The sequence below is a fragment of the Acinonyx jubatus genome, chromosome A1, assembly GCF_027475565.1.
Source record: "Acinonyx jubatus isolate Ajub_Pintada_27869175 chromosome A1, VMU_Ajub_asm_v1.0, whole genome shotgun sequence".
NCBI lineage: Eukaryota > Metazoa > Chordata > Mammalia > Carnivora > Felidae > Acinonyx > Acinonyx jubatus.
Window position 1 is genome coordinate 24,741,568 of NC_069380.1, and position 23,483 is coordinate 24,765,050.

The following is a 23,483-nucleotide window of genomic DNA, read 5'->3' on the forward strand; positions in this document are numbered from 1 at the left end:
GCGGCAGTAGGAACAATCAACAGACAACCGGTGAGCACTCCTTTAGGGTCCGAATGACTCGGAATGTTCCTCTCCAGTGCTTCAGCGTCAGCGCTGCTTCTACGGTTGAGCGTGACCCTGGACAGAACCAGCCAGCGCCCACAGCTCAGATCCACGTGAATCAAGCATTTGCTCTAAGAGACCAAACACCTGCTTCGAAGAGCTCACGCTTTTTGGGACCCCTGAAAGGGTTCCGCCTTCTGGCTTTCCTGGAGACTCCGAAGCTCAGCAAATGGTGACGTCCTCGCAGGTTCTAGAACCCAGACTAGAATGGGAGCTGGGAGCCAACGGGGTGCTGTCCCGGGGGGGGGGGCCCAGCCCATCTAGCAAAATCCCATATGGGCTATTTCAGATGGCCTCTGCCGCGGGCTAGTATCAGGCCCCTTCTCCAGAGATTGACCAGAGTTGGTTAGGCTCCGGGGGCATGTAAGTTCTTTGGGACATTCCGTTTAAGCCTTGAGAAGGTAAGTGGATGGAACATACAGGTGTTACTACGGGAGAGGTCAAAGTTGACTGCTGCCCTGTCCCCGCCCTGAACCTCGAGAAGCCAGAGCAGAGATTCTGATAAATACCTGGCTGAGAGATAGGATCAGAACTGTCAGGAGGCAAGGAAATCATGTGGGCTCCAAATGATCTCTGTAGTGCTGTCAGGGTGGTCGGAGTCCCCCCTAACCATAGGGGTGGGTCGCGGTAAGACGAGGGCAGGAATGAGAGAAAATGAGAAAGAAGAAATGACAGAACTCTCACGTGCCTCTCTTTTCTTGACAATCACTGAAAAGTGCTCGCCAGAACAATAAAACTTAGGTTCCCAGATCCTTTTCATCCCAGCACTTCTGTCCCTAAGTAGGAAGGAGAAATGTTCTGCATATTATTGGCGCTCTATGCACACTGTATCATCTTACGTGCAGAGGACAAGACTATCCCCAGGTGAAGTCAGTCCACATGTACTCAGGGCCTAGCTTTTGCATCAGGGTATACGGCAGTGCAGGAACTTCAGAACCTTCTGTCCTCTGAAAGAAACCATGAGGGAGGATCTGCTGAGATGCTTGGAAAAGTATCGCCTCCATCCCTAGAAAATTGTTAATGCTTCTTTGTGTGGTGGATAGAAGGCTGCAGTATTGCAGCTGTGTGTGTGTGTGTGTGTGTGTGTGTGCGCGTGTGCATCTGCTTGCCTGCACATGTGTTTGTCCACAAACTGGAGACAGAGAGAGTAAGCTTCTGAGAAAGACCAGAAAGGAATGGAAACGTAGTCTGTTAAGCAAATGTTGACAGAACCAAGAGCCAGAAATCACCTTGCAGCTTTTAGCTCACGGGGGCCCTCTCCCCAACAGCTCCGGCTCTTGGCTCTTCGCCCAGTCTCTTGATCAGTCATGCCTGCTTCTAACCTACTTCATATAAAAGACACATATATACATTAGGTGGCCCCTACAAAGGAAAATTAAGGTTTGAGAAGCTTTATGGAACAAAGACAATGTTTCACAGTAAGTACACATTTCTTGATCACAACAGAAATTAAGCTGCTGTGGGTTTTTCTTATCCTACTTGTAAACGCGTCCAGAGGGTAATAAGCCATGAGCACATCCAATAACTCTAATAATTGCATAATAAATAAGCATCGAGTCAGCACAGACTGTGTGAGGGAGCGAGGCCAACAGGCTGGAGCAGCACTTCCCTGTGTGGCACACAGGCAGGTTGATACAGATCAAGGAGGAAGTGTTAGGACAGCCCTCTATAGAGTTCCTGACCTTGGCATTTGTCCAGGACGCGCAGCTGCAAACAAACTCCTAAATGCACACGTAGCACACGCCACCGACCTCCTTGCAGCTCTAAATGAGCCTGCTGAAAATGTGCTTGTTTTCGCGTGGGCTTAAGACAGCCACTGGCAGCTGCAGGGCAATTGCCTGGAGTACTTAGACCATCACAAAATTGGATGGCTTCTGACTTCAGCATCAATCAGCTTCTTCCCTGGATTAAAAAAAAAAAAAAGGGGGGGGGTGTATGGCAGGGGGAAGGGGTGGTGGTGGAATTAAGTTATTGAGTTAGAAGAATTAGCATAATGGAAGGAAATGAGCTACACAAAGTGTATGAATTCACCGCCATATATAACTCACTCCCGGAAATTTTTTTTTTCCTTTAAGATTCCTGGCAGATTTGGCCTGATGATTTGGGGCATGTCTGAGGCTCCATTTGAATCTGAGGTAAGGGAGAGTGTCTGAGGCTCCATTTGAATCTGAGGTAAGGGAGAGTAGAGTTCCTTCACTAGAGAAAGATCTACAGGGAGTCTGCAAGTTGGGAAGGCATAGCCCGGACATGTGATGGAATGCGTAGCTCACGCTTGTTGGGGGAACCCAAGGAGGGGGTCCTACCTAATCACAGGGCCAGCCCCCCTCTCCCAGGAGCTGCCAGCAGGGAGACCATGGCCCTTTTAATAAAAACACCTAGAACTTACCTGTGCCTGTGCTCCTTGGGAGCCTACAAGAGGGAAAGAGGCATGGGGCCAGCAAATTATTGTACATTCTATTAATGTTACTAGCATGTCCTTCAAAGGAGGGACAGAGCACCAGGATATCATTAGAAATGGAAGGCGTAGTTTCTGTTTGAGTCCACAATGTAAAACTATACTATGAAAACAGTTCTATGGATATGCATATATTGATCTAACAGTTCCCTGTATTCATTTTAAAAATTTTTTAATGTTTGTTTATTTTTGAAGGAGAGAGAGAGAGACAGAGAGCGAATGGGGGAGGGGCAGAAAGAGAGGGAGACACGGAATCTGAAGCAGGCTCCAGGCTCTGAGCTGGCAGCACGGAACCTGACACGGAGCTTGAACTCACAAAGCTGCAACATCATGACCTGAGCTGAAATCAAGAGTCAGAGGCTTAACCGACTGAGCCACTCACATGTCCATAGCCTGACTACTTTTGACATCACAAGATTCTTGATATAATCCACTCCTCTTATTCTCTCTTGTGGTTTTTTTTTTCTTCTTTTTTTAATCTTTATTTTTGAGAGAGAGACAGAGTGTGTACTGGGAAGGGGCCGAGAGAGAGGGAGACACGGAATCCGAAGCAGGCTCCAGGCTCTGAGCTGTCAGCACACAGCCTGACGTGGGGCTTGAACTCACGAGTTGTGAGATCATGACCTGGGCCGAAGTCGGACGCTTAACCGGCTGAGTCACCCAGGCGCTCCTTCCTTGTATTCATTTCACACACTCAGCATAGTACTATGTACACAGGGCCTTTGGCTGATGATTGGAGGAAGAGGAGAAGGAGAAAGGGGAGGAAGAGATGTTGATGATGATGATGATGCCTTGGAACGGCTTGGTGCAATCTTCTGTAAAAGGGAGGGATTAAATGATCTATGCTGATATTGTAATCTATGAAAAAACACTTTACTGTTCAGTCCAAAAACTCTAGGAGTATTGTACCTTGCAGTGTTGGGAGTGTAATAGTTGAATAACAAATACCTATGGGTTGATCTTATGAATCCATTTAATAGGTTGTAAGTGGAAAGATTAAGTCTGCTCCACTGTCAGCTTATTACCAGTGAGGGTCAGAGAGAAACTGACTAGGCAGAGTCCCAGAATAATGGCAGGTCCTTGAATGAGTCCATTGGATTCCTAGCTAAATTCACCTTTTCTACCATGAGGGGAAGAGTAAAGCATCAAAGCAGTGACATCAAGGATACCAGAGCCAACTCCTTCCTTGAGAAGGGGGAATCACACACATCCATTAAACCATTGGGAGATTGAAAATCAACTTTCTTTTTTGAGAGCTCCAACTTCTTGTTCTCTCTGTCAGTAGAAATGAGTAAATGTGGAATGCCTACTGTTCATTCATCCATTCATGCATTTGTTCATTCAATGATTTTTTTTTTAATATATACTGAACATCTGCTGGGTACCGTCCATGATCAATGCCAACCCAATTGAGAAACTGTCAGTGCCCTCGGGGAACTCTCAAGCTAGTAAGAGTTTAAGAAGTATTCATATATAACTACAACACGAGGCAAGATAAGGTGACCGTCTTGAGAGAGACAATAAAGGCTAGTTGATGCTCTGGGAGGGTAGAGATACGGCAAGAGAACAATCTATGACCTCCATTGTTGTATGAGAGTGGGGACAGGGAAGAGGCCCTTCAGGAAGCTGGAGCCAACCTGACACTGCAGATAAATGGATGGCATGTCATCCTTCCTCCCCACAGCCTCCTTGTCTACCCATCCTGACTCACTAGTTGTTGCCGTTTTGCGAAACAGAGTGGCGTTTGTGATCCTGCTTTGTGTTTCGGGATCTAGAAGCCGGAGGCTACCTCAAGGGGTCTTAACATTTGTGCAGTCAGGAGACAAAAATCTCTCATTACAGCTCAACAGCCCAAAAGAAGGGCAGGGTAACATGATTACATGCTGATTTTCTGCCACAGTATCCAACCTGCTAAGTGTTTTCTGGGTTACCTACACAGGCACTCAGGGTGAAGTGTCTCCGTGTTATCGAGAAGTAACATCGTTTCAAGCCCTGCCACGGCATACACTAAAAATATCAGATCTCATGATCCGCCCAAAGGAAGAGAACTATCAGCCCTCCTTATGGAAGTACATACCCACCTGTCAAGGTTTTCTCAGTGTTACCTTGGGTTCTATTTCTGACTTCAGGTTTTAGCATTAACCCCAGAACCTTCGTGATGAGTTCATGTTAGCAAACCTCCAAGAATTACAGTCCTTATGATAATACAGGTGCCAGGGTGTCTTTGGGGGTATCAGGTAAATGGCTGCTTTACCTTGCAATGGCTCAGAATCTAGATTCTTCAGAAAGAGCTGTCCAGGGTGGGCGTCTGCTAATAGTTTCTTTTTTACAGAAGAGAGAAAATCAATCTGAGGGGATACATTCAGCACTGATGTCAAAATGCCAATGGAAGGTGAAAAATAACAGAAGTAATGTTGAGGACAATTTTCCTCCCCAGATGTCATGATGATCCTCTAGAATTCACAGCACTCCCCCTTCTAATCAAGAACGGGCAAATTGCAGAGCGGTAAATATTATCTAAGGAAGGCATTTCCCCCTTTATTTTTTCAGGTATACAAGTAATCATATGTTCAGTGTAGAAAAATAGAAAACACAGATAAGTAAGAAGAAATAAAACAACCAACCAAAATTCTACTACCCAGAGAAAATCACTGTAAATATTTTGGTGTATATCCACTGCTATCAATCGAAAATTTATGTCCCCCCCCCCCCACTCCAGGTCCAAATTCATATGTTGAAACCCTAACCTCCAGTGTGATTAGGAGGTAGGGCCTTTGGGAAATAATAAGGCCATGACGGTGGAACCCTCATGAATGAGATTAGCGCCCTTATAGAACAGACCCCAGAGCTCCCTCCTCTCTTCCCCATGTGAGGACACCGGAAAAAGACTACCATCTATGAATCAGGAAGTGGGTCCTTGCTAGACAATGAACTTGCTCATGCCTTGATCTTGGACTTCCCAGCCTTCGGAACCATGAGAAAAACATTTCTGTGGTTAAGTCACCTTGTCTATGGTATTCTACCACAGAAGCCCAAATGTACTAAGACATCTCATCAAAACTTTTCCATATGTTTGTGTGTGTTTATTTTTTAATGGAATTAATGCTATATTTAATACTTACTGATTCACTGGGGCACCTGCGTGGCTCTGTTGGGTTAAGCTTCCAACTTTGGCTCAGGTCATGATCTCATGGTTCACGAGTTTAGAGCCCCAAGTTGTGTTCCATGCCGACAGCTCAGAGCCTGGAGCCTGCTTCAGATTCTGTGTCTCCCTCTCTCTCTGCCCCTTTCCTGCTCAAACTCTGTCTCTCTCTGTGTGTCTCAAAAATAAATAAAAACATTAAAAAATATTAGTGATCTACTTGTCCTAATATATTATGAATATCTTTATATATTTTTATATGCACACATGTACATCATTTTATTATCTTTAATGGTTAAATAATTCTATTTTATTTCTTTTTTAAAAAAATTTTTTATGTTTATTTATTTTTGAGGGAGAGAAAGACAGAGCACAAGCAGAGGGAGGGGCAGAGAGAGAGAGGGAGACTCAGAATCTGAAGCAGGCTCCAGGCTCTAAGCTGTCAGCATAGAGCCTGACATGGGACTCAAACCCATGAGTTGTGAGATCATGACCTGAGCCGAAGTTGGACACTTAGCTGACTAAGCCACCCAGGTGCCCCTAAATAATTCTATTTTCTTTTTCTTTTTTTAATTTTTTAATGTTTCTTTATTTTTGAGGTAGGGGAGGAACACACACACACACACACACACACACAGAATCTGAAGTAGGCTCCAAGCTCCAAGCTGTCAGCACAGAGCCCAACGCAGGGCTTGAACCCAGAAGCTGTGAGATATGACCTGAGCCAAAGTTGGCCCCTTAACCAACTGAGCCACCCAGTGCCCCAAATAATTCTATTTCCAAGATGAACTGTAATTCATTTATTCAATCCTGTATACCTTTGGACATTTAGGTTACTTGCAGCCGTTCATTGTTAAAAGACCCTAATGAGTATCTTTGTATGTACGTTTCACATACTTATCTGGTACTTTCTTAGGATAAACTTCTTAGACCAGAAACGCTAGGTACATATACACTTTTGAGGCAGTTGCTCTGTATTTCCCAACTGTACCCCAGGACATTATACTGATTTACACTTTTAGCAACAGCGTCTAAGAAATCCTCTTTCCCTAGACCCATGAAAGGCACCTTTTAAAGTCCTGTAGGTCATCTTTGCCCTTGGACTCCCAACACTCCCTGACAGCAGCTTACAGAAAGAGCTCTGCACCCCTCGTGTGCACCAAACAAAGGAAGATGGGCAGGAAGCCATAAACTGGAGGACTAACTGAGAAGCTCTGTCAAAACATAGTGAAATTTTGCTTAAGAGAAAGAAGAAAGAGAAGAACAAGGTGTTAGCCTGAGATATGTGGCTTGGTTCCCTCTTGCCTTCCCTTCTGTTTTAAAAGCAGCAATGCTTTCTGTTTATACAGCTCTTCTGAGAAAGTTAGATTACCCCCGGCAAGGTTTCAGCTTTCAACCCTTTTCCAGATTTGAGTAGAGTTGATATCTGTGTGCTTTTACATAGATTATTATAGCAAATCCTCCCTACGGCTACATTTTTTGGTGCAGGTATGATCGTCCACTTTGCTAGGGTTTAGAACCTCTGGTCCCCAGTCTAGTGCTCCCTTTATTTTTTATTTTACTTTTCTAAGGTTTTATTATTTATTTTGAGAGACAGAGAGAGAGAGAGAGAGAAAGGACCCAAAGCAGGCTCTGCACCACCAGGGTGAGCCCAATGCGGGGCTCGAACTCATGAACCGTGAGATCAAGACTTGAGCCGAAGTCAGACATTTAACTGACTGAGCCACCCAGGCGCCCCCAGTGTTCCCTTTAAATATTCCACTCTTTCACTTAAGATTTAAGACATTGGAATAAATACATATTATTAGCCCCAGGATCTATGGCAAAAATTGCCATTTTTACATATTTCCTGCTATCAACTTTGGTCACGCTTTGACTTTTTCCTGAGGAAGGGTACAGCACAGATCATGAAAACAGTGAAATCTGGTCCCAGCTATTCTACAGATGCCATGACATTAACTGCATTAATGGGACCCTCTTCACTGTGTGAGTGACTCTCTAGGGTCACGGTTACTGATTCGTGAGGAGATACCAAAGTTCGGACAGGGCTCTAAGGGCCCTGCGATGGTTAATTTTTCTGTCAACTTGGCTAGGCCACGGTACTCAGATATTTGGTCAAACGTTATTCTAGATATTTCTGTGAAAGTGATTTTCCCCAGTGAGTTAACATTTATATCGGTAGACTCTGAGTGAAGCAAATTACTCTTCACAAAGTGGGCAGGCATCATCTACCCAACCAAAGGGCTTAATAGGAAAAAACCGACCTCCCCGGAGAATGAGGAAAATCTGCCTCCGGACTGCGTTTGGACTTGAACTGCATCAAATCTTCCCTGCACCTGCAGGCTGCTGGTCTGCCCTGCAGATTTTGAACTTGCAGCCTCTACAACTATGTGAGCCAATTGCTTAAAATAAGTTCTATTTTCTCAGATAGAGAGATAGATAGATAGATAGATAGACAGATAGGCAGAGAGACGATATAGATACAGTTATAAATATACATATAGATCCTTGCTTCTGTTTCTTTGGAGAACCCTATTTATAGGCCCATCGTCAACTCGTGACAGAGCTTTCTGGTCAGGGTTTCTACCTTATCTAGTGTCACTCCCAAAGTCAAGAAGCAAGCATAGATAAACTAACTCCATTCCATCCTACTTTTCAAAGACAAGTTCAAATGACAATGATGAAATAGTAACGTCCCAGGTGCTGTGTCAAATTCACAACCCAACACTAGGGGGTTGGCCTTGGGCCCACATTGACAGAAGAGGAAGCTGAGGCCTGGGGAGGCTGAGTTCCCTGCGGTTAACCTTGTCAACGTGACTCCAACTAAATAGATTGAGCGGCTCCAGGTGGCGGGCCTGGGGTTCAGATCCAGGTTCGGCTGGCCTGCCTGACTCCCAAGTTCAGGCTTTCGACCTCTATGCCACCCTGCATTGTTGTAAAAGTGGTTTGGCATTTGAAAAAACATTCAGTACCAACTGGGCAGGAGCAGGGCTCTAAATTCTCTTTACTTGAGCGCACGTGAAAACCAACCAAACTTTGTCCCAGGTTCTCAACACACGAAATGAGGTTCTGGAGGGAAGAGAGTCTTTCCCTGAGCCGGTGCGTTCAGAGCGTCTCCACTTGGAGAACGACTGAGATGCTCCACATGTCCCACTGATCGTTTCCAAACCTCTGTCTTCATGTCCAACTCTGACCCCTCCCTCATTACCTGCAGAGATGGGCTCCTGACTCAGCTCCTCCCAGGCTCCCGGTGACCCCAGGGGGCCGCCTTCTGGCCAGGTAGCCTGCTGGCTGCACTACCCGTTGGCTGAAAATATCTCTAGCACATTCCCCGGACCTGCTGTTCTCGCTCTCTTCTCACTGCCACACTCTCCTTTCTTGATCTTCTTCCTCTGCAGCTAAAAAGAACGGAAGCAGGAGTGAGGGGGAGGAGAAGAGGAGGGGGAAGACCGAAGTATCCCTTTCCTCTCTTCTTCCCGCTCAAGTCCAGACATAGTGAAAACCTAATAAGCATCTTTCAGCCTTGTGAATAGATGCCGCCGTAACTGTCACAAGAAAACGTCAATGTGTTTTAACACTCAAGGGGACGGAGCTGTAAGAAGGCCCCGTCTACCGCTGTTTGGAGCCATGGAAGGCAAAATGACAGGATGACAACAGGCACCGGACTCCTATTGGGGTCCAGGCAGATTATAATATGAAACACACCATTTGCCCTTCCTTTTACTGACGACGCTTCGTGTGTTATGGCAGTACGTTCACCCAGAGAATATTCAATATTTTATAGCATCCGTCCCTATTTCCCTAGGAAAGATTTACGGAATCATTCTGCTTCTTCATTTCCACTGCTTTTCCCCTCCCCCACCCGCCGCCACAGAAGCAGCTGCTGTTGCCTTGGCAACGTTACAGAATAAACTTGTTGCTTTTGGACCATCTGTACCCAACCTGAGCTACTTTGAGGCTGTTTGTTTCCTCCTCCTGTTCGTCATCCACCAAGAGTCAGACTTCGTAATTCAGACGCTGAATTACAGACCTGTCTCAAAGCTAGAAGGGCCAATTCATTCCTCTGGTTTCGGGTTTTCCCGTAGGACCCTTAGTCAAACATGTGCGGCTGCTAGGGAGTCAGGACCCCCCCAGCACATTACATCCCAACGGGGTTAGTCCATGTTATGGCAGAAAACAGAATCTCCATGGATGGAATCACAGGGCTACCGTGTGAAAAAACAAGTACTTTAGATTTATAAGCGCTTTTGCTGACTCTAGACATATGTTGACTAATTTATCTATTTGTCCTATTCCAAAAAAGAGATAGTGTAGCGATTATAAAAATAATATTTGTATCTTAAAGCCGATTGGGAAAATATAGAACAATGTTTAAATACCACCAGCAACCCTACTGCCCCCAGACACCGTTACGATTTTTTACATTTTTTTCTTTTGTGCCGTATGTTACTTTTAAAACATAAGATGGATTTATTTTATAAATGCGATTTTATATCCTGATTTGCCTAATTCAATATACACCGGGCGCCTCTGCATGTTATAAAAACTATTTGAAACATGCTCGCTCTCTATCTCTCTCTCCCATCCTTCTCTCTCTCTCTCTGTCTCTGCAGTGTCTGTGTTATTGGTTAAAGAACCCGGTCATTTATCCAACCTGGAATTTGCTACTCAGGTCCCCATGTTGCCATTTAGCACGTTCCTCTGTCCCCTACATTTCCTAAAAATTGGTAGCTAAACCTGGAAGTGTGATCAATGTGCATTTGTCACTTTGGCAAGAATGCTTTGCAAACAGTGCTGTAGACCTCCCCGATGGCACGCAGTGCCTGCCTGGCTATCTTCCCGTGATATCCAGATCCACTAGGAATTTCAAAAAAGTATATTCTCATTTCACCATTATTTCTTCATCTGTGAACTGGAGTCCTTCTACAGACAGAAACAACTTCTCGTTGCCTATTTAATTATACTCAGGTACAGTTCATAGAAGAAAGGTAGGATAAAGGCCTAATTTATTCCTTGTATTCACTAGCTATCACGATAATGAATTGAGTGCCAAGTACGATCCAAAGGGAACTAATTAGTTTTTCTAGTATCATTCTGAATTCATTTAAACATATTTGATATGTTTTAATCCATTACAGTTATTATTCTTAATCATGCTTCAATTGTCCCATCTTTGGCCAGTAGGGGCCTCTTTGCATTGCTTTCTGAATCCTTAAGAAGACTCTAGCATTTTTTCTAGTTTTTTGTTTTTTGGGTATTTTTTATCGCCTCGTTACTTTTTGGTGTGATGAGATGCTCCAGGCTCATCTTAAACATTTTCTGCTCCAGATCTGGAACTAGCCATTTCTTCATAAATATCTAGTTTGTTGGTGTTCAAGGGGGAAAATTTATATGGAAGCCGCAACCTAGGTTTTAAGGTACTCATTTTTCAAGGTCTTTTCTGTGGATGGAATTAACAAACTTTGCTTTTGCTCTCCCTTTCCTCCTCTTCTTCCTCCTCCTCCTCTGGCTGCTCCTTAACATAAAATATCCCATTGCAATTACTGCCATTTGACTTTAAGCCTACAGTATTTTTTAAACCTTATCAATCTTAAGCCTGTGGGTCCTTTCTCTTACCCCAATGACACTAACACAATTATCTATTTGTTTCATCAACAATGCACACACATCAATCTACTCCAAAACTTAATGGCGCGAAGCCACAATAAACACTAGCGATGTCACAGTGTCAAGGAAGCAGCAAATCAGAAGCAGCTTGGCTGCCCAGTTCTGGGTCAGAGTCTCTCATGATATTGCAGAAGAACGTTAGCCAGGGATGTGGTCATGTGAAGGCACGACTGGGGCTGAGAGAACGGTTTCCAAGGGGACCTACTTACATGGCCACCAAGCTGATGCTGGATGTTGACAGAAGACTTCAGTTGTTCTCAGAGGGCTGTTGGAGGGTCCTCACAGCATGATTTCTGGCTTCCCCTAAAGTGAGTACTCAAGACAGCAAGGTGTAAATGGCAATGACTTTCACGGTCTCGGCTCAAAAATCATACATTGTCATGTCTATCACATTCTATTGTTATAAGTGAATCACCATGTCTGCTCATATTCAAAGGGAGGAAAATGAATCTCCATCCATTGAAAGAGCAATGTCAAAGTATGTGTAGGCATGTTTCTTTCTAGTCTCTGGCTTACTGATTTACACTGCAAATGTGAAAGTACACTTGGCTTTCCAAAGACTCCCCAAAACTCATTCTTTTACGGCATCAGCTTGAAGTCTAGGATCTTGTTACCTAAATCAGGTCCAGGTGTGGAGAAAACACCTCAGGATTCCTAGAGTATAGCTCCTCGAGTATAGTTTCTCAAAACATGAAGACCTACGACCCAGAAAGAAAAGTTACATCCTACAATCTAGCAACTGCACTACAAGACATTCAGCCAAAGACACAAAAATGCTGATTCAAAGGGACACATGCACCCCAATGTTTATGGCAGCATTAGCAACAATAGGAGATTATGGAAAGAGCCCAAAATGTCCATCCACTGGATGGATAAAGGAGATGGATAAAGAAGGTGTGGAATATTACTCAACAATCAAGAAGAATAAAATCTTGCCATTTGCAACAACGTGAATGGAACTAGAGTGTATTATGCTAAGTGAAATAAGTCAGAGAAAGATAAAAACCATACGATTTCACTCATATGTGGAATTTAAGAAACCAAGTAGATGAACATAGGGAAAGGGAAGGAAAAGTAAGATAAAAACAGAGAGGGAGGCAACCATAAGAGACTCTTAAATACAGAGAAAACACTGAGGGTTTCTGGGGGGTAGTTGGTTGGGGGCTGGGGCTAAATGGGCAATAGGTACTAAGGAGGGCACTTGTTGGCATGAGCACTGGGTGTTATATGTAAGTCATGGTTCACTACATTCTACTCCTGAAACCATTACTACACTGTATGTTAACCAGCTTGGATTTAAATAAAATTAAAAATAAAGAAGTAAACAAATAAATAGAAGAGAAAATATTTGCCACCTCTTTGCACATACACACACTTAACATACAACAGTGGGACAGGCATAGGGTAACTACTATGGACCACCCCCACCCCCAACACACACACACCCCATAGAGGAAAACAGGAGACACATAGAAGCCTCTGATCCATAGCAAAACCCACAGGGGCAAATGGTGGAAGTTCCTTGACTAGGACTCAATGCCTGAAAGTGAGTCTCCCTAGCTCTCAGCTCCAGCCTCTCTTGTCTTTACTCCACCCTCTAGGTCACCCTCGTCTCATTGAGAAAGGCAGCCCAGGTCTTTTGCAGAAGAGTTTTAGCTTGCTTCCTGCCTGCAGAAGCTTCAGGGTTAAGGCCTCTTATCATTTTATACTGTTTCTGCCACCTTTCAATCCAACCTTGTGGGACTTCTGCCAATTTACTTCTCTTAAAAACCTCTTGGATCTCCTGTGATTCTGGTGGTGGCCCACTCGGACAAGACCACACTCACAAACTCTTCCAAAAATCAGCCCTCCTTGATCATGGGCTTCTACAAACAGTCCTTTCAAGAACCTCTAAGCCTTTTTAATACGTTCCGCCTCCGTCCACGGCCTAATTCCGAAGCCACTCCTAAACTTGAGGGTTTTGTAACGGCAGCACCCTACTCCTGGCACAAATTCCGTAGTCATCTATTGCTGCATGATCAATTGTCCTAAAACTTGTGGCTTAAAGCAACACTACACAGGGATTATGCCACAGTTTCTGTAGGGTAAGAATCTGAGAGCGACTCTGCTGGCTAGTTCTGGTGGGGATTTTCCCATAAAGCTGCAGGAAGGAATGTGTCCTGGGCTGAGGTCACCTGAAGGTGTGGCCCAGGCTGAGGGATCTGCTTCCAAGGTATCTCGTTTTCACGGTTGGCAAAGTAGTACTGGCTGCTGGCAGGAGACATAAGTGCCTCTCTGTATGGGTCTCTCTGGAAGGCTAATGGAATGTCCTCATGGCATGAAGGCTGGCCCCAGAGCAGGAGATCCACCAGAACCATGGAGAAAACGCCATTCCTTTGATGATCTAGCTTCAGAAGTCACCCATCAACATTCCCACACTTTTCATTAGAAGCAAGTCACTAATGAGCGTCTCACATTCGTGCGGAGGGAGATCAGGGTCTTTCTGTAGGCGGTATTATATTTTTAAACCACTACAAACACTATCGTCAACAATATGATTACTAAGTGTAGCTGAACGTTTAACTCATTTTTGTCCTTAGGGTGTATTTCACTAAAGATTTACAGTCACATGATCATGTTCCAAAGTCGCCTAAAATTGTCCTTTCTGGGTGCCTACCCCCTCAACTTGAAAAACTGTTGATTTATCTCATCTCGCTTCTAACTTTTGGGGATTTCTTTTTAGTTTTTGTTTCACAGTTTTACAAAATAACCTCAAGGTTTCAAAGTCAAACCATAGAATAAGTGAATTCAGAGACATGTGGCTTCATTTCTGCCTTCTCTCTCTTCCCTTCTCTCCCCTATCACTATCCTTGTTTTTAGTTTATTATTTATTCTCCCACTTTTAAAACATAAATAACAAATACAAATCCCCCATTCGAAGATAAACATCTGCATTTTATGCATAAGACTCTTCACATTAATACCACCTGAATTCATTCCATAACAGTATTTAGAGATAACTGTCATTTCTTTTTAAGGCTAATAGCCACTATTATATAGATGCATATAGTTTATTTCAACCAGTCCCCTACAGAGGGATAATGTGGAGGTTTCGCATTTATACGTTTGTCATTATTAGTCTTACCGCCACCAACAGATGAGAATGTCAGTCTCATGGAAGATCCATCAGCGCTGGATAGTATTGTTTAAAAATAAAAAAGTGCTAATTTGACGAGTAAAAGATGCTACCTTGTCTTAATTGGCATTTCTTGGAGTTCTAGTTCTATTAAACATTTTCCACTTATTAATATTTTTTTTCTTTTGTGTAATCTGTTTATATTTTGCATCTATGTTTTCTATATGATTTTAGTTCTTTAGAATGTATATACAAGGCTTCTTTATCAGGAATACAAATTTTTTGCTGTTGGGGGATGCAAATATATCCCCCAGCGTGTTGGTTGCTCTGGTTTTTGTTTTCAATTTCAGTTGTTAGACATTATTTCACAGAGTCTAACATTTTACATAATCAAGTATTTCCCTTATTACTTCAATAGGCTTTTTAAATCTTAATGGAGTTCTTTACTATTTCAAAATGCAATTATGTGCTCATCCACATGTTACTTTAGTATTAGTTGGAGCATTTATCTTACATGCAAGAAAGGTGCCTTGATGGTAAGTTCAGGGCCTGAAGAATTTCCACGAAATAGTCGTAATCGTTAGTTAGCTAGGATCGTTAGCTAGAAGTACGACAACCCGGGTGGCTTAAACAACAGAAATCAACAGTGTCACAGTTCTGGAAACGAGAGATCTGAGATCAAAATGTCAGCAGGATTGGTTCCTTCTGGAGGCTGTGAGGGAGAATCCTCCCCCAAGCTTCTGGGGGTTTGCTGGTCAGCCTATGTGCTCCTTGTCTTGGAGATACATCGCCCCAGTCTCTGCCGTTGACCTCCTCACGGTATTCTCCCTGTGTGCATGCCTCTGTATCCAAATTCTCCCTTTTTATAAGAACTCTGGTGATAGTGGATTACGGCTCGCACTAATGACCTCACGTTAACTCGATTACCGCTGTAATGACCCTATTTCCACCTAAGGTCACATTCTGAGGTACTGGCCGTCAGCGCTTCGGCAAATCTGTCTCTAGGGAAACAATTCAACCCACAACAGTCACAAAACTAGAGCACGGATCAAGAAACAGAGCACACCTAGCTTTCTAAAACCTACCATGCGTTCTCTTCAGCCACAAGCCCTTGCCAAGGTTACCGCAGCCCCGTCTCCGACGCCGTAGATTACCTTTTCTGTGTTCTTCAACGACACATGAACGGAATCACACGACATGTACTCTTCTGTATCACATCTGTGCCTCAAAATCGTATCTGTGAGATCTACGTTACTGCATGGCTGCAGGTAGCAAAGAATTCACGTCTTCGTGTCTAGGTAGTTATTTGCAAAAGGAGGACAAAATGGGGTAATTTACCCAGTTTCTTGTTGATATTTAGGCTGTGTGCCCAGTTTTTAACCGCTGTGGATATAGGTGCAATGTTGCAGCGAAAATCCTGGCGCAAGTCTTCTGCTCAGCACGTGTTCACACTGCTGTTGGGCACGTGGAGCGGGCTTTCTGGGTCGCAGACAGGCTATCGATACGCTTAGCTTTAGTAGATGATCCCCAACAGTTTTCCAAAGTGGTTTCCAGCCGTGCATGAAATTTTTTCGTTGTTCCACATCTTCACTAACGCTTTGGGGTGACTTGGACAAAAAAATTTTTTTTTAATGTTTTATTTATTTTTGACAGAGAGAGAGAGAGAGAGACAGAGCATGAGCAGGGGAGGGGCAGAGAGAGAGGGAAACACAGAATCTGAAGCGGGCTCCAGGCTCTGAGCTGTCAGCACAGAGCCCGATGCGGGGCTCAAACTCACAAACCACGAGATCATGACCTGAGCCGAAGTTGGATGCCCAACCGACTGAGCCACCCAGGCGCCCCAGTGACAAAAATATTTTTGATGAGAAGAGGAGGAGAAGGAGGAGAATAGCTTCTCGTTGAAGTTATTATGAAAACCAGGCACTGGGCTGGTCATTTTACCTCTATTATCTCATTTAATCTGTAAGCTACTTTTTAGGGGGAAATTATTAGCTTCATTTCACAAGACAACAAAACCAAGCATCAGTGAAATAAAGCAATTTGCCCAAAGTAACAGGAAGTAGCAATACAGGGTTTGAATTAAAATTTGTCAGGATGTTCTAGTCCAGATAAAATATAAATCTGGTTGCTGTGGAGGTGAAGGGAAGCCCTGAACATCATGGTGTAACGTGAGGCGGGGCGGGGGGTTGGCGTGGCTATGGCAGAGGACCCGACTTAGTGGTAAACAGTGACACAGCTCTAAATCTCTATTTGAAGGTTGGTTTATGCCACCCTATTTTGGAGACATTAAGCATGAACATCTGCTGTTAGGGTTAACTCCAAACGTTTTCCAACGGATGAGTTTTGTGAGAACTGATTCTGAGGACAGATGATGTGCTTAATACCCTAAACTAGAGTAACGGAAACCAGTTTTCGGGTAGAGAGTTAGAGCAAGGGCTCACGTCCGGAACTAAAGAAAAACATCCAGCAGAGCAGGTCTGGGGTGCTGCCCCCACTGCCCATGTCAACATGCATTCCTCAGCCCCTGGGTCCCGACTCCTAGGCCTGGTCTCCAGCCCTCAATGGTGGCCTCCAGCTCATATCGGGAATACCTATGCTTAAGAACACAGCAGGAGTAAAGTCCACTGTTTCCGTGCCCTCTGCTTGTGTGGCCCTCAGTGGTAGGGTGAATCTCCACAGGGAAAAATATTTCAGGGAGCAGGAAGAAAATACATACCTGCAAATAATCACCCTTCTGCCAGAGCTATGCAGTAGACTCGAGACTTGGGAGGCTGCTTTGAATCGGGCACTGTGCAGGGTACTTACAGATACATCAACTTAGTCTTCACAACGACCCTGAGAAGCAAATAAATTTCTGTTATCCCCACGTTACAAGTGTGGGAACCAAGCCTCAGTGAGATTAAGAAACCTGTCTGAGGTTATACAATCTCTGTTTGTTTGTTTAAGTGAGGCAGTGCAAGAACACGGAATGCTTTCCTGCTGAACTCCCGAAAGCTGCTTCTGGAGAATGAAAACTTCAGAAAGCAAATTCCAGGGTCGTGGCCTAGCAACCCTGATTTATGAACCATATAACGAGAGGGTCTAGGAACTCATGTCCTCTAGCACGCATCACGACGTGTGAGTTTCTAACCGGTTCAAATGTTGTCGCCTTCTAGTTTTGTGTGAGTGCAGTCATTTTTAGAAAGTACAAAGTTTCCACTAATGAAAATGGAAGCAACAATTCAGTGTTTGGCGTGTTTCTTAAAGCATCGGTGTGGTTTTAAATTCGGGTCAAAACGAATCCCTGCCTTTGTCCTGGTTTCAGTAAACCTGTACCTTCTCCCCCCTAGAGTTTAATCTGTTGTTGGCTGACCTGGTCTGACCAGGTCACAGACGTGGGTGTCCCAGGCGTGTGTAGGCTTTGCCTACGTTACAACACAAGCACTGTCGCCCCAGCAGAGTGAGGGCCAATCAGGAAGGAACTTGGGCTCACACTCCGGGTGCAATTCGCATACAAGGCTGATCCAACTCACCCCCAGGTGCTGAAACAACAAAAGACGAAAGGAGACAAAACACACCTAACTCTGCTGTGTTAGTCACAAAGACTTGACTAAGCCATCGGAACTAGTCCCCAGATACCCTAGGACACTTGGGCGTGCCGTTCATGAGCCTCTTTTCCGGAACCAGGGAGTGGGCTTAGTGCCCCCGCCAGCCCCACTCTGGAGAGGGAGTGCCCTCAGGAGCCTAGAATGCCCTCTGCCTGCTCCCGCAGAAATGTGCCGCTGGCATTCCCGGAGACCAGCAAACAATGTGGTATGTGCACTTCCTAATCCCTATTTTAATGTCTCCAACAATCTAGTGGTTAATTAGCAATTTGCTGCCCACCAATATGCAAATGAATGACAAGCAAAGACCCTCCACATCTGTAATTATTTTGCTGATTTACAAGCCACTTTCCTCTCTGTGTAGGTTTTTCTGTGTGTGTGTGTGTGTGTGTGTGTGTGTGTGTGCATTCACGCATCAGGGATTTCATTATTTTTAGCAGCAGATCCCGTGCATCTTTATGCTTTAATATTTTCAGGCTTCAGTAATTACAGTATATATATATGTATCCCCCCACCTCCCAACTGCAAATGCTTTTATTTGTTAGGGATTCTTTTCTTTGATAAAGATTGGAAAGTAAGATTTATCAGGGGGCTGAAGTCCAAATCGCAGAGAGCACAAGATTGAAAGATGCACGTTTCCATGCTGCCAAATCCTTATCTGGAATCGGAGTCTTGTAATATTTGATTTTCTCCCAAGCAGCTCTGGTGCGTCGAGCCACGATCTGCGTTATCCATCTGCCTACTTTGGAGCAGGGCGCTTTACTATTTGGCGGTTTAAATGCTTTACGTTTTTGCCAGCGCGTTGAGAAAGGCTCTCGTGTTAAATTAAGTCAATTAATAAATGGAGACACATTAAGCAATCAATTTTGTCAGCCTATCTCCCCAGCATTATGTATGGTTGGCTGTAATCACAAGATAAATGCAATGCGCTGATCTATGGTAATGTTCAATAATACATTCTCCGCCAGGCTCAATTCATCAGGGAGTTTCGGTAGGGGAAGCATTTGTTATTGGCTGTCTCTGCACCTCAAGGATAACATTTCTGTCCTTTTGATTGGCCGCCTCACTGCTGCAAGATTCTAACCGTCTTATTTTGATGATGAATATGAAGGCATGCTAAGCCGGGCTGGAGCGGAGTGTCTCAGAGGCTGTGCTCCTTCCAGAGCCCAAGGACTTACCAGCTTCTTCCCGCTGCCTTCCTGTGCCAACAACCCCCCCAAAAGTTGTGATGCTTTTCTTCACCCAGTGCTTTGGGGCTGTGTTAGATCTCATTCACCTCCGCTTTCAGCACTACAAGGCTAAACGGGTTTTCTCCGCCGCTGGGCAACTTGTCTGCGTTGTAAACCCCACGCACAACCTAAAGGTGAGTTGCTGTCATTTTCTATTCCCGCGGCTCGGGTTCCAGTCCTTTCTCCCGGCTGGTCGGTGACCCTCTGTGTGCTCCTGGAGCTCCTGGCAAAGGCTCTCTGGCTAGCGCTAGGACGCGCTTGGTACCCGGAGGGGTTGCCTCGGCTCCTTCTCGCTTTCTAGGTGTCTCTCGTGCTCTCGGTGACAGCGTGTTGTTTCCCCGACTGGCAGAACTGGAGTGAGAGTCCAGTCTCTTTCCCCAGAGCTGTCAGCCTAAGAGCGGGGTCGGAAGGGAGGGTGGCGGAGGGGGAAGGGGGCGTCCTCTTCTAGCTCCCAAATATTTGTGGGCAAGCGTTCAGGAGACGGGATGTGAAAAGTTACCCAAATTGCACACTGTCCCATGTGTTTGGAAAGGCAGGCAGGCACATGGATTGCGGAAGCCCCCTTCTGCTGGCTGCCGCTGAAGTGGCCACGGGCGGGGGCGCGCAACCCCCGGAGCCTGACCTGGGAGCGGATGAGGGGGGCTCTCTCTGCAAAGTGGTTTGCCTTTTGCTCAGACTCGGTGTGTGTGTGCGTGTGCGTGCGCGTGCGTGTGTGTGTGTGTAAGAGAGAGATTGAAAGATCAGGAGGAGTTAGTCTTTGCTCCCTGTGAGCTGCTGCGCCCCTTGCGCTGGGGACCGGAGGGGGCGGGATTTGCTTCAGTTGTATAATAATGAAACCGGCTGGGAGCTGCGGGTGTGTGAATCACCACCGGCTGCCCGGGGCCCGCGCCACCGCCTCTGCATTTGTGTCTTCGGGCCAAAGCCCTTTACAAGAACAGCCCAGATCTGGGGTCTGGGAAGACTGCTCCACATCACAGCCGCGATCCACAGGGAAATGAACGAAGAACCGTTGGCTAGGGGTGGTGGGGGCAGAGATAAGACAGGGCAGTAGAGAGTGGGAGGGTGGGGGGCTCAGCTGAAGTCCCGGATATGAAACTCCGAGCCACCTTGGCCCTGTTTTAAGATAAGCGATGAACTCACTGGGAGTTGCTTTCCTGTCTACCTCACCATGCGCAGGGCTGAGTGACAGGGAGGAGGGCAGGTCTGCAGGAGAGCCCGGAACAGCCTGGCAGGATAGATCTCTCATCCTGACCACTGCTCTTGGGTAGGGAAAGCGTTGCTCGTCCCTCATCACTGTATAAACTCCTATAAAGAGTCAGACTCTCCTCGGCCCTGCAGGTCAGGACTGATGGGTGCCTCTCCCCTCCCGCCGCCCCGATTCCTGGAAGTCCCTAGGAGGGACAGCTGCCTGGAGTGCCTGTGGCAGTAGAGGCGACCAGTCCTGGGCAGAGGGGTGCTGGACTGCTCCAGGATCGCTACGGTGCACAGACCTAGGAACTAGCTCTCGGAAGTACCCAGTCTGTGACTAGCACCAGCTCCGTGAACTGCATCTGCTCTCTCCGTCCTATGCTCTCTCTTTCTGGCTCTAGCTCTCCTGCCCCTCGTTCCACTGGCTCCTTTTGCATTCGTGGCTTAGTTCTACAAATGACAGTCCACTGCCAGTCACCCTTGGCAAAGCAAGTGCATGGCGGACATACTAAAACGTGATTCTGAATTCCACGTTACCGCCACTTTGGAGACCGCGTTCAAACTCCCATTATTTTGTCACTTTACATTAGTTACTTCCCCGTGGCAAGACGTTTTGTTTACCTCTGTTTTGCATTTTAATGCCTTTAAAAATTGTGTCTGAGACCAAAGTTTGCATGTATATGGTTCGCTGGCTGCAGCTGATGATGGGAGGAGACGGCTCAGATCTGGGGTGGGGTGGGCTGGGCTGGGGTGAGACGCATCTGGGTGTATTTTTTAGCGAGGTCTGCCTGGACGTTGGTTAGTAAGTAGTCCTGCTGCCCGAAACCCAGGAGTTCAGAGTCAGGGTTGGAGGCTCTGGGTCAGCTCTGACCAGCGGTGCGCCCTCAAAAGATTCAACCTCTCTGAGCCTTCCCTTCTCCACCTTCGAAATGGACATATGAATGAGTATATCCATGGGTCTGTGAGGCTAAAAAGAGTTACAAGGGGTGGCCGTGCCTCGTGGCACTCTCCCCCAAAAAGAATTATGTTATGGCACATAATGTGGGGGGTTCTGGTAGGAACTTTAAAAGTTGTCACTCAAAGCCTTTAGCCCACTTAGAAACCATATAAGCAGTAACATAAAAATCTCTGACATATGCTTTGGGAGACTATTTTCCATGGCTCGCTTTTCCGTTCTCACTTGGCTTTTTTAATTTCCCATAAAAAAACCACTTAGGGATTTTGCCCACGCAAGCATCCCCGGAGGTAAACAAAGCAAGTTGAGGGCTGTGAATGCCACCAGGGGGGTCCGGCAGAGAAGACAGGAGTCACAGGGGCTGTGCCAGGCAGAAAGACCTCTACAGCCCAGACCACCTTTATGGAGGTCCAGGTGGCCCATCAGGTAAGTTTTACCTGCTTTGCAAACCTGGGGGCTAACAGCCATTTGCAGAGCTTTTGAAGGGACAGTTCGATCAGAGCACTGCTGGCCGCTTCACTTACATTAAAAAGTGAGTGAACAAAACCTCAAAGAAAAGGTGCTCCTACTAAGCATGAATTTCCATAGACCGCAGAAATATGTCTTGGATATAATCAGCTGTGATCTACACGGTGGAAAAAATTCTTTTTTTAAAGGAAAAAAAAAAGGGGGGGGGGCTGTGGCAACGTTAACCCAGAATAGCTATTGATCTGTGGTGCTTCCGTGCACTTTGTATGACAGGCTGGAACGTGAAATGGTGACCAAGGACAGAGAGACTGCAACCTCGCTTTCAATTTTCTAGGTTGTGTGTAGCTACAAAGAGGGCTGGGAAGCCTGTGTTTTTCTTTGTGGAAGCATTTTTTGCGCTTCGTCCCTTCCCGGGCTTTCCAGAGAATGCTAACAGTATTTTAGGACCTGAGGCAAGTGCTGAGTTATAATCAAAATTCACTTACTGAGCAGAGAAAATCGTGTATTTACCATGCTTCCCTAGGTCACCTTCATCCTCAATCTTATTATGGCGATTACTCAGTAACCTGGGATTCCTTCAAGCAAGTGGATTCCTTTCCTTCTACATGGGAGGCAGAAGCCTTCCTGGCAATGCAGACACCCTGGATAAAGCCACGACACCCCTTAAGCCCACCCTAATTAAAAGGGGGCATTTAGAGAAGCTGTACTGGAACACAGGAGACCAGAACCCGGCGGACCTCTGCTTTAAGCAAGGGGCAAGCAGAGGAAGAATCCGTTGCAGCGCCCTCTCCATGGGGCGCAAATGACACTCTGTGTGTCCCTGTGTCTGTCTCCTTGCACGTATAAGGATTCCAGATGATGCCCCCACATTTCTCCTTCCCACTTTATAAAGGGTCACCAGCAAGAAGCCAGCGTTCTTGGCTTGCTGCCCTCTCCGTCTTCATTCACAGAGGTTACAGAAATGTGGTCAGCAGGCTTCGGGCCGGCCCTGGTGAGGGCGCCAGCTCCCGGTCCTGACTCGGCACTCCTTTTGCCCTCGTGCTTTTTGCTTGTTTCCAAACCAAGAAAGCCTTTCTGCTCTGGCTCCTCTCCCATTGGCACCGGCCACTTCTATAATGCCCTGTCCTGGTTAGCCTTCCCCTCTCCCGCCCTGTCTCTGGAGATGCCAGGGTCCCTCTAGGGCCAGTCCTCAGAGCTTTCCAAGCAGACAGTACCTGAGCTGAGGCTGGCTGTACGACTTCCTCCTCTTAACCACAGCCCTTGATAAACTGGTTTCGGAAAGACCAGCAGAGAGCTTTCTGGCAAACTTCTGAAGGCCCTGGCCGGTACCAAAGTCCCTGCTGAATACCCCAGTGCCCTCACCAGCATCTAGAACAGAGGGTGTAACGTCCTCACTTGTCCTGGAAGGCCACTCATACCTCCATCTAGCTGGTCCTAAACCTCTTTATTTTAACCTGTTAACCTTGGGCTTACAGACTGAAATACACACACATACACACACACACACACGCATGCACGAGATGGGAGGGGCATATGGGACAATGATGGCTTTAATTTCAGGGCCTGACTAACACTACA

At 45.8% G+C, this 23,483-nt stretch overlaps 2 protein-coding genes across 6 annotated transcripts in view; one reads left to right on the forward strand and one right to left on the reverse strand.

The window, feature by feature from the left end:
• Positions 1–6: 6 nt before the first annotated feature.
• The window catches only part of CBY2 (chibby family member 2), a 151,454-nt gene continuing 127,977 nt past the window's right edge, over positions 7–23,483 (reverse strand). For 2 of the 4 annotated variants that reach the window (XR_008295542.1, XR_008295543.1), the window contains 4 exons: positions 11,576–12,064; positions 5,680–5,869; positions 1,332–1,427; positions 7–1,049 (listed from right to left, as the gene is read on the reverse strand). The gene's annotated coding sequence lies outside the window, so the exon portion shown is untranslated. Of the gene's footprint in view, positions 1,050–1,331; positions 1,428–5,679; positions 5,878–11,575; positions 12,065–23,483 lie in introns of all 4 variants that reach the window. The other 2 variants (XR_008295544.1, XR_008295545.1) reach the window with 2 other exon arrangements.
• The window catches only part of SIAH3 (siah E3 ubiquitin protein ligase family member 3), a 69,767-nt gene continuing 64,208 nt past the window's right edge, over positions 17,925–23,483 (forward strand). Inside the window, exon 1 of one of the 2 annotated variants that reach the window (XM_027064866.2) lies at positions 17,925–18,273. In XM_027064866.2, coding sequence (XP_026920667.2) covers positions 18,235–18,273 — 39 coding nt within the window. In that variant the 5' untranslated portion in view covers positions 17,925–18,234. Of the gene's footprint in view, positions 19,429–23,483 lie in introns of both variants that reach the window. The other variant, XM_015068865.3, reaches the window with a different exon arrangement.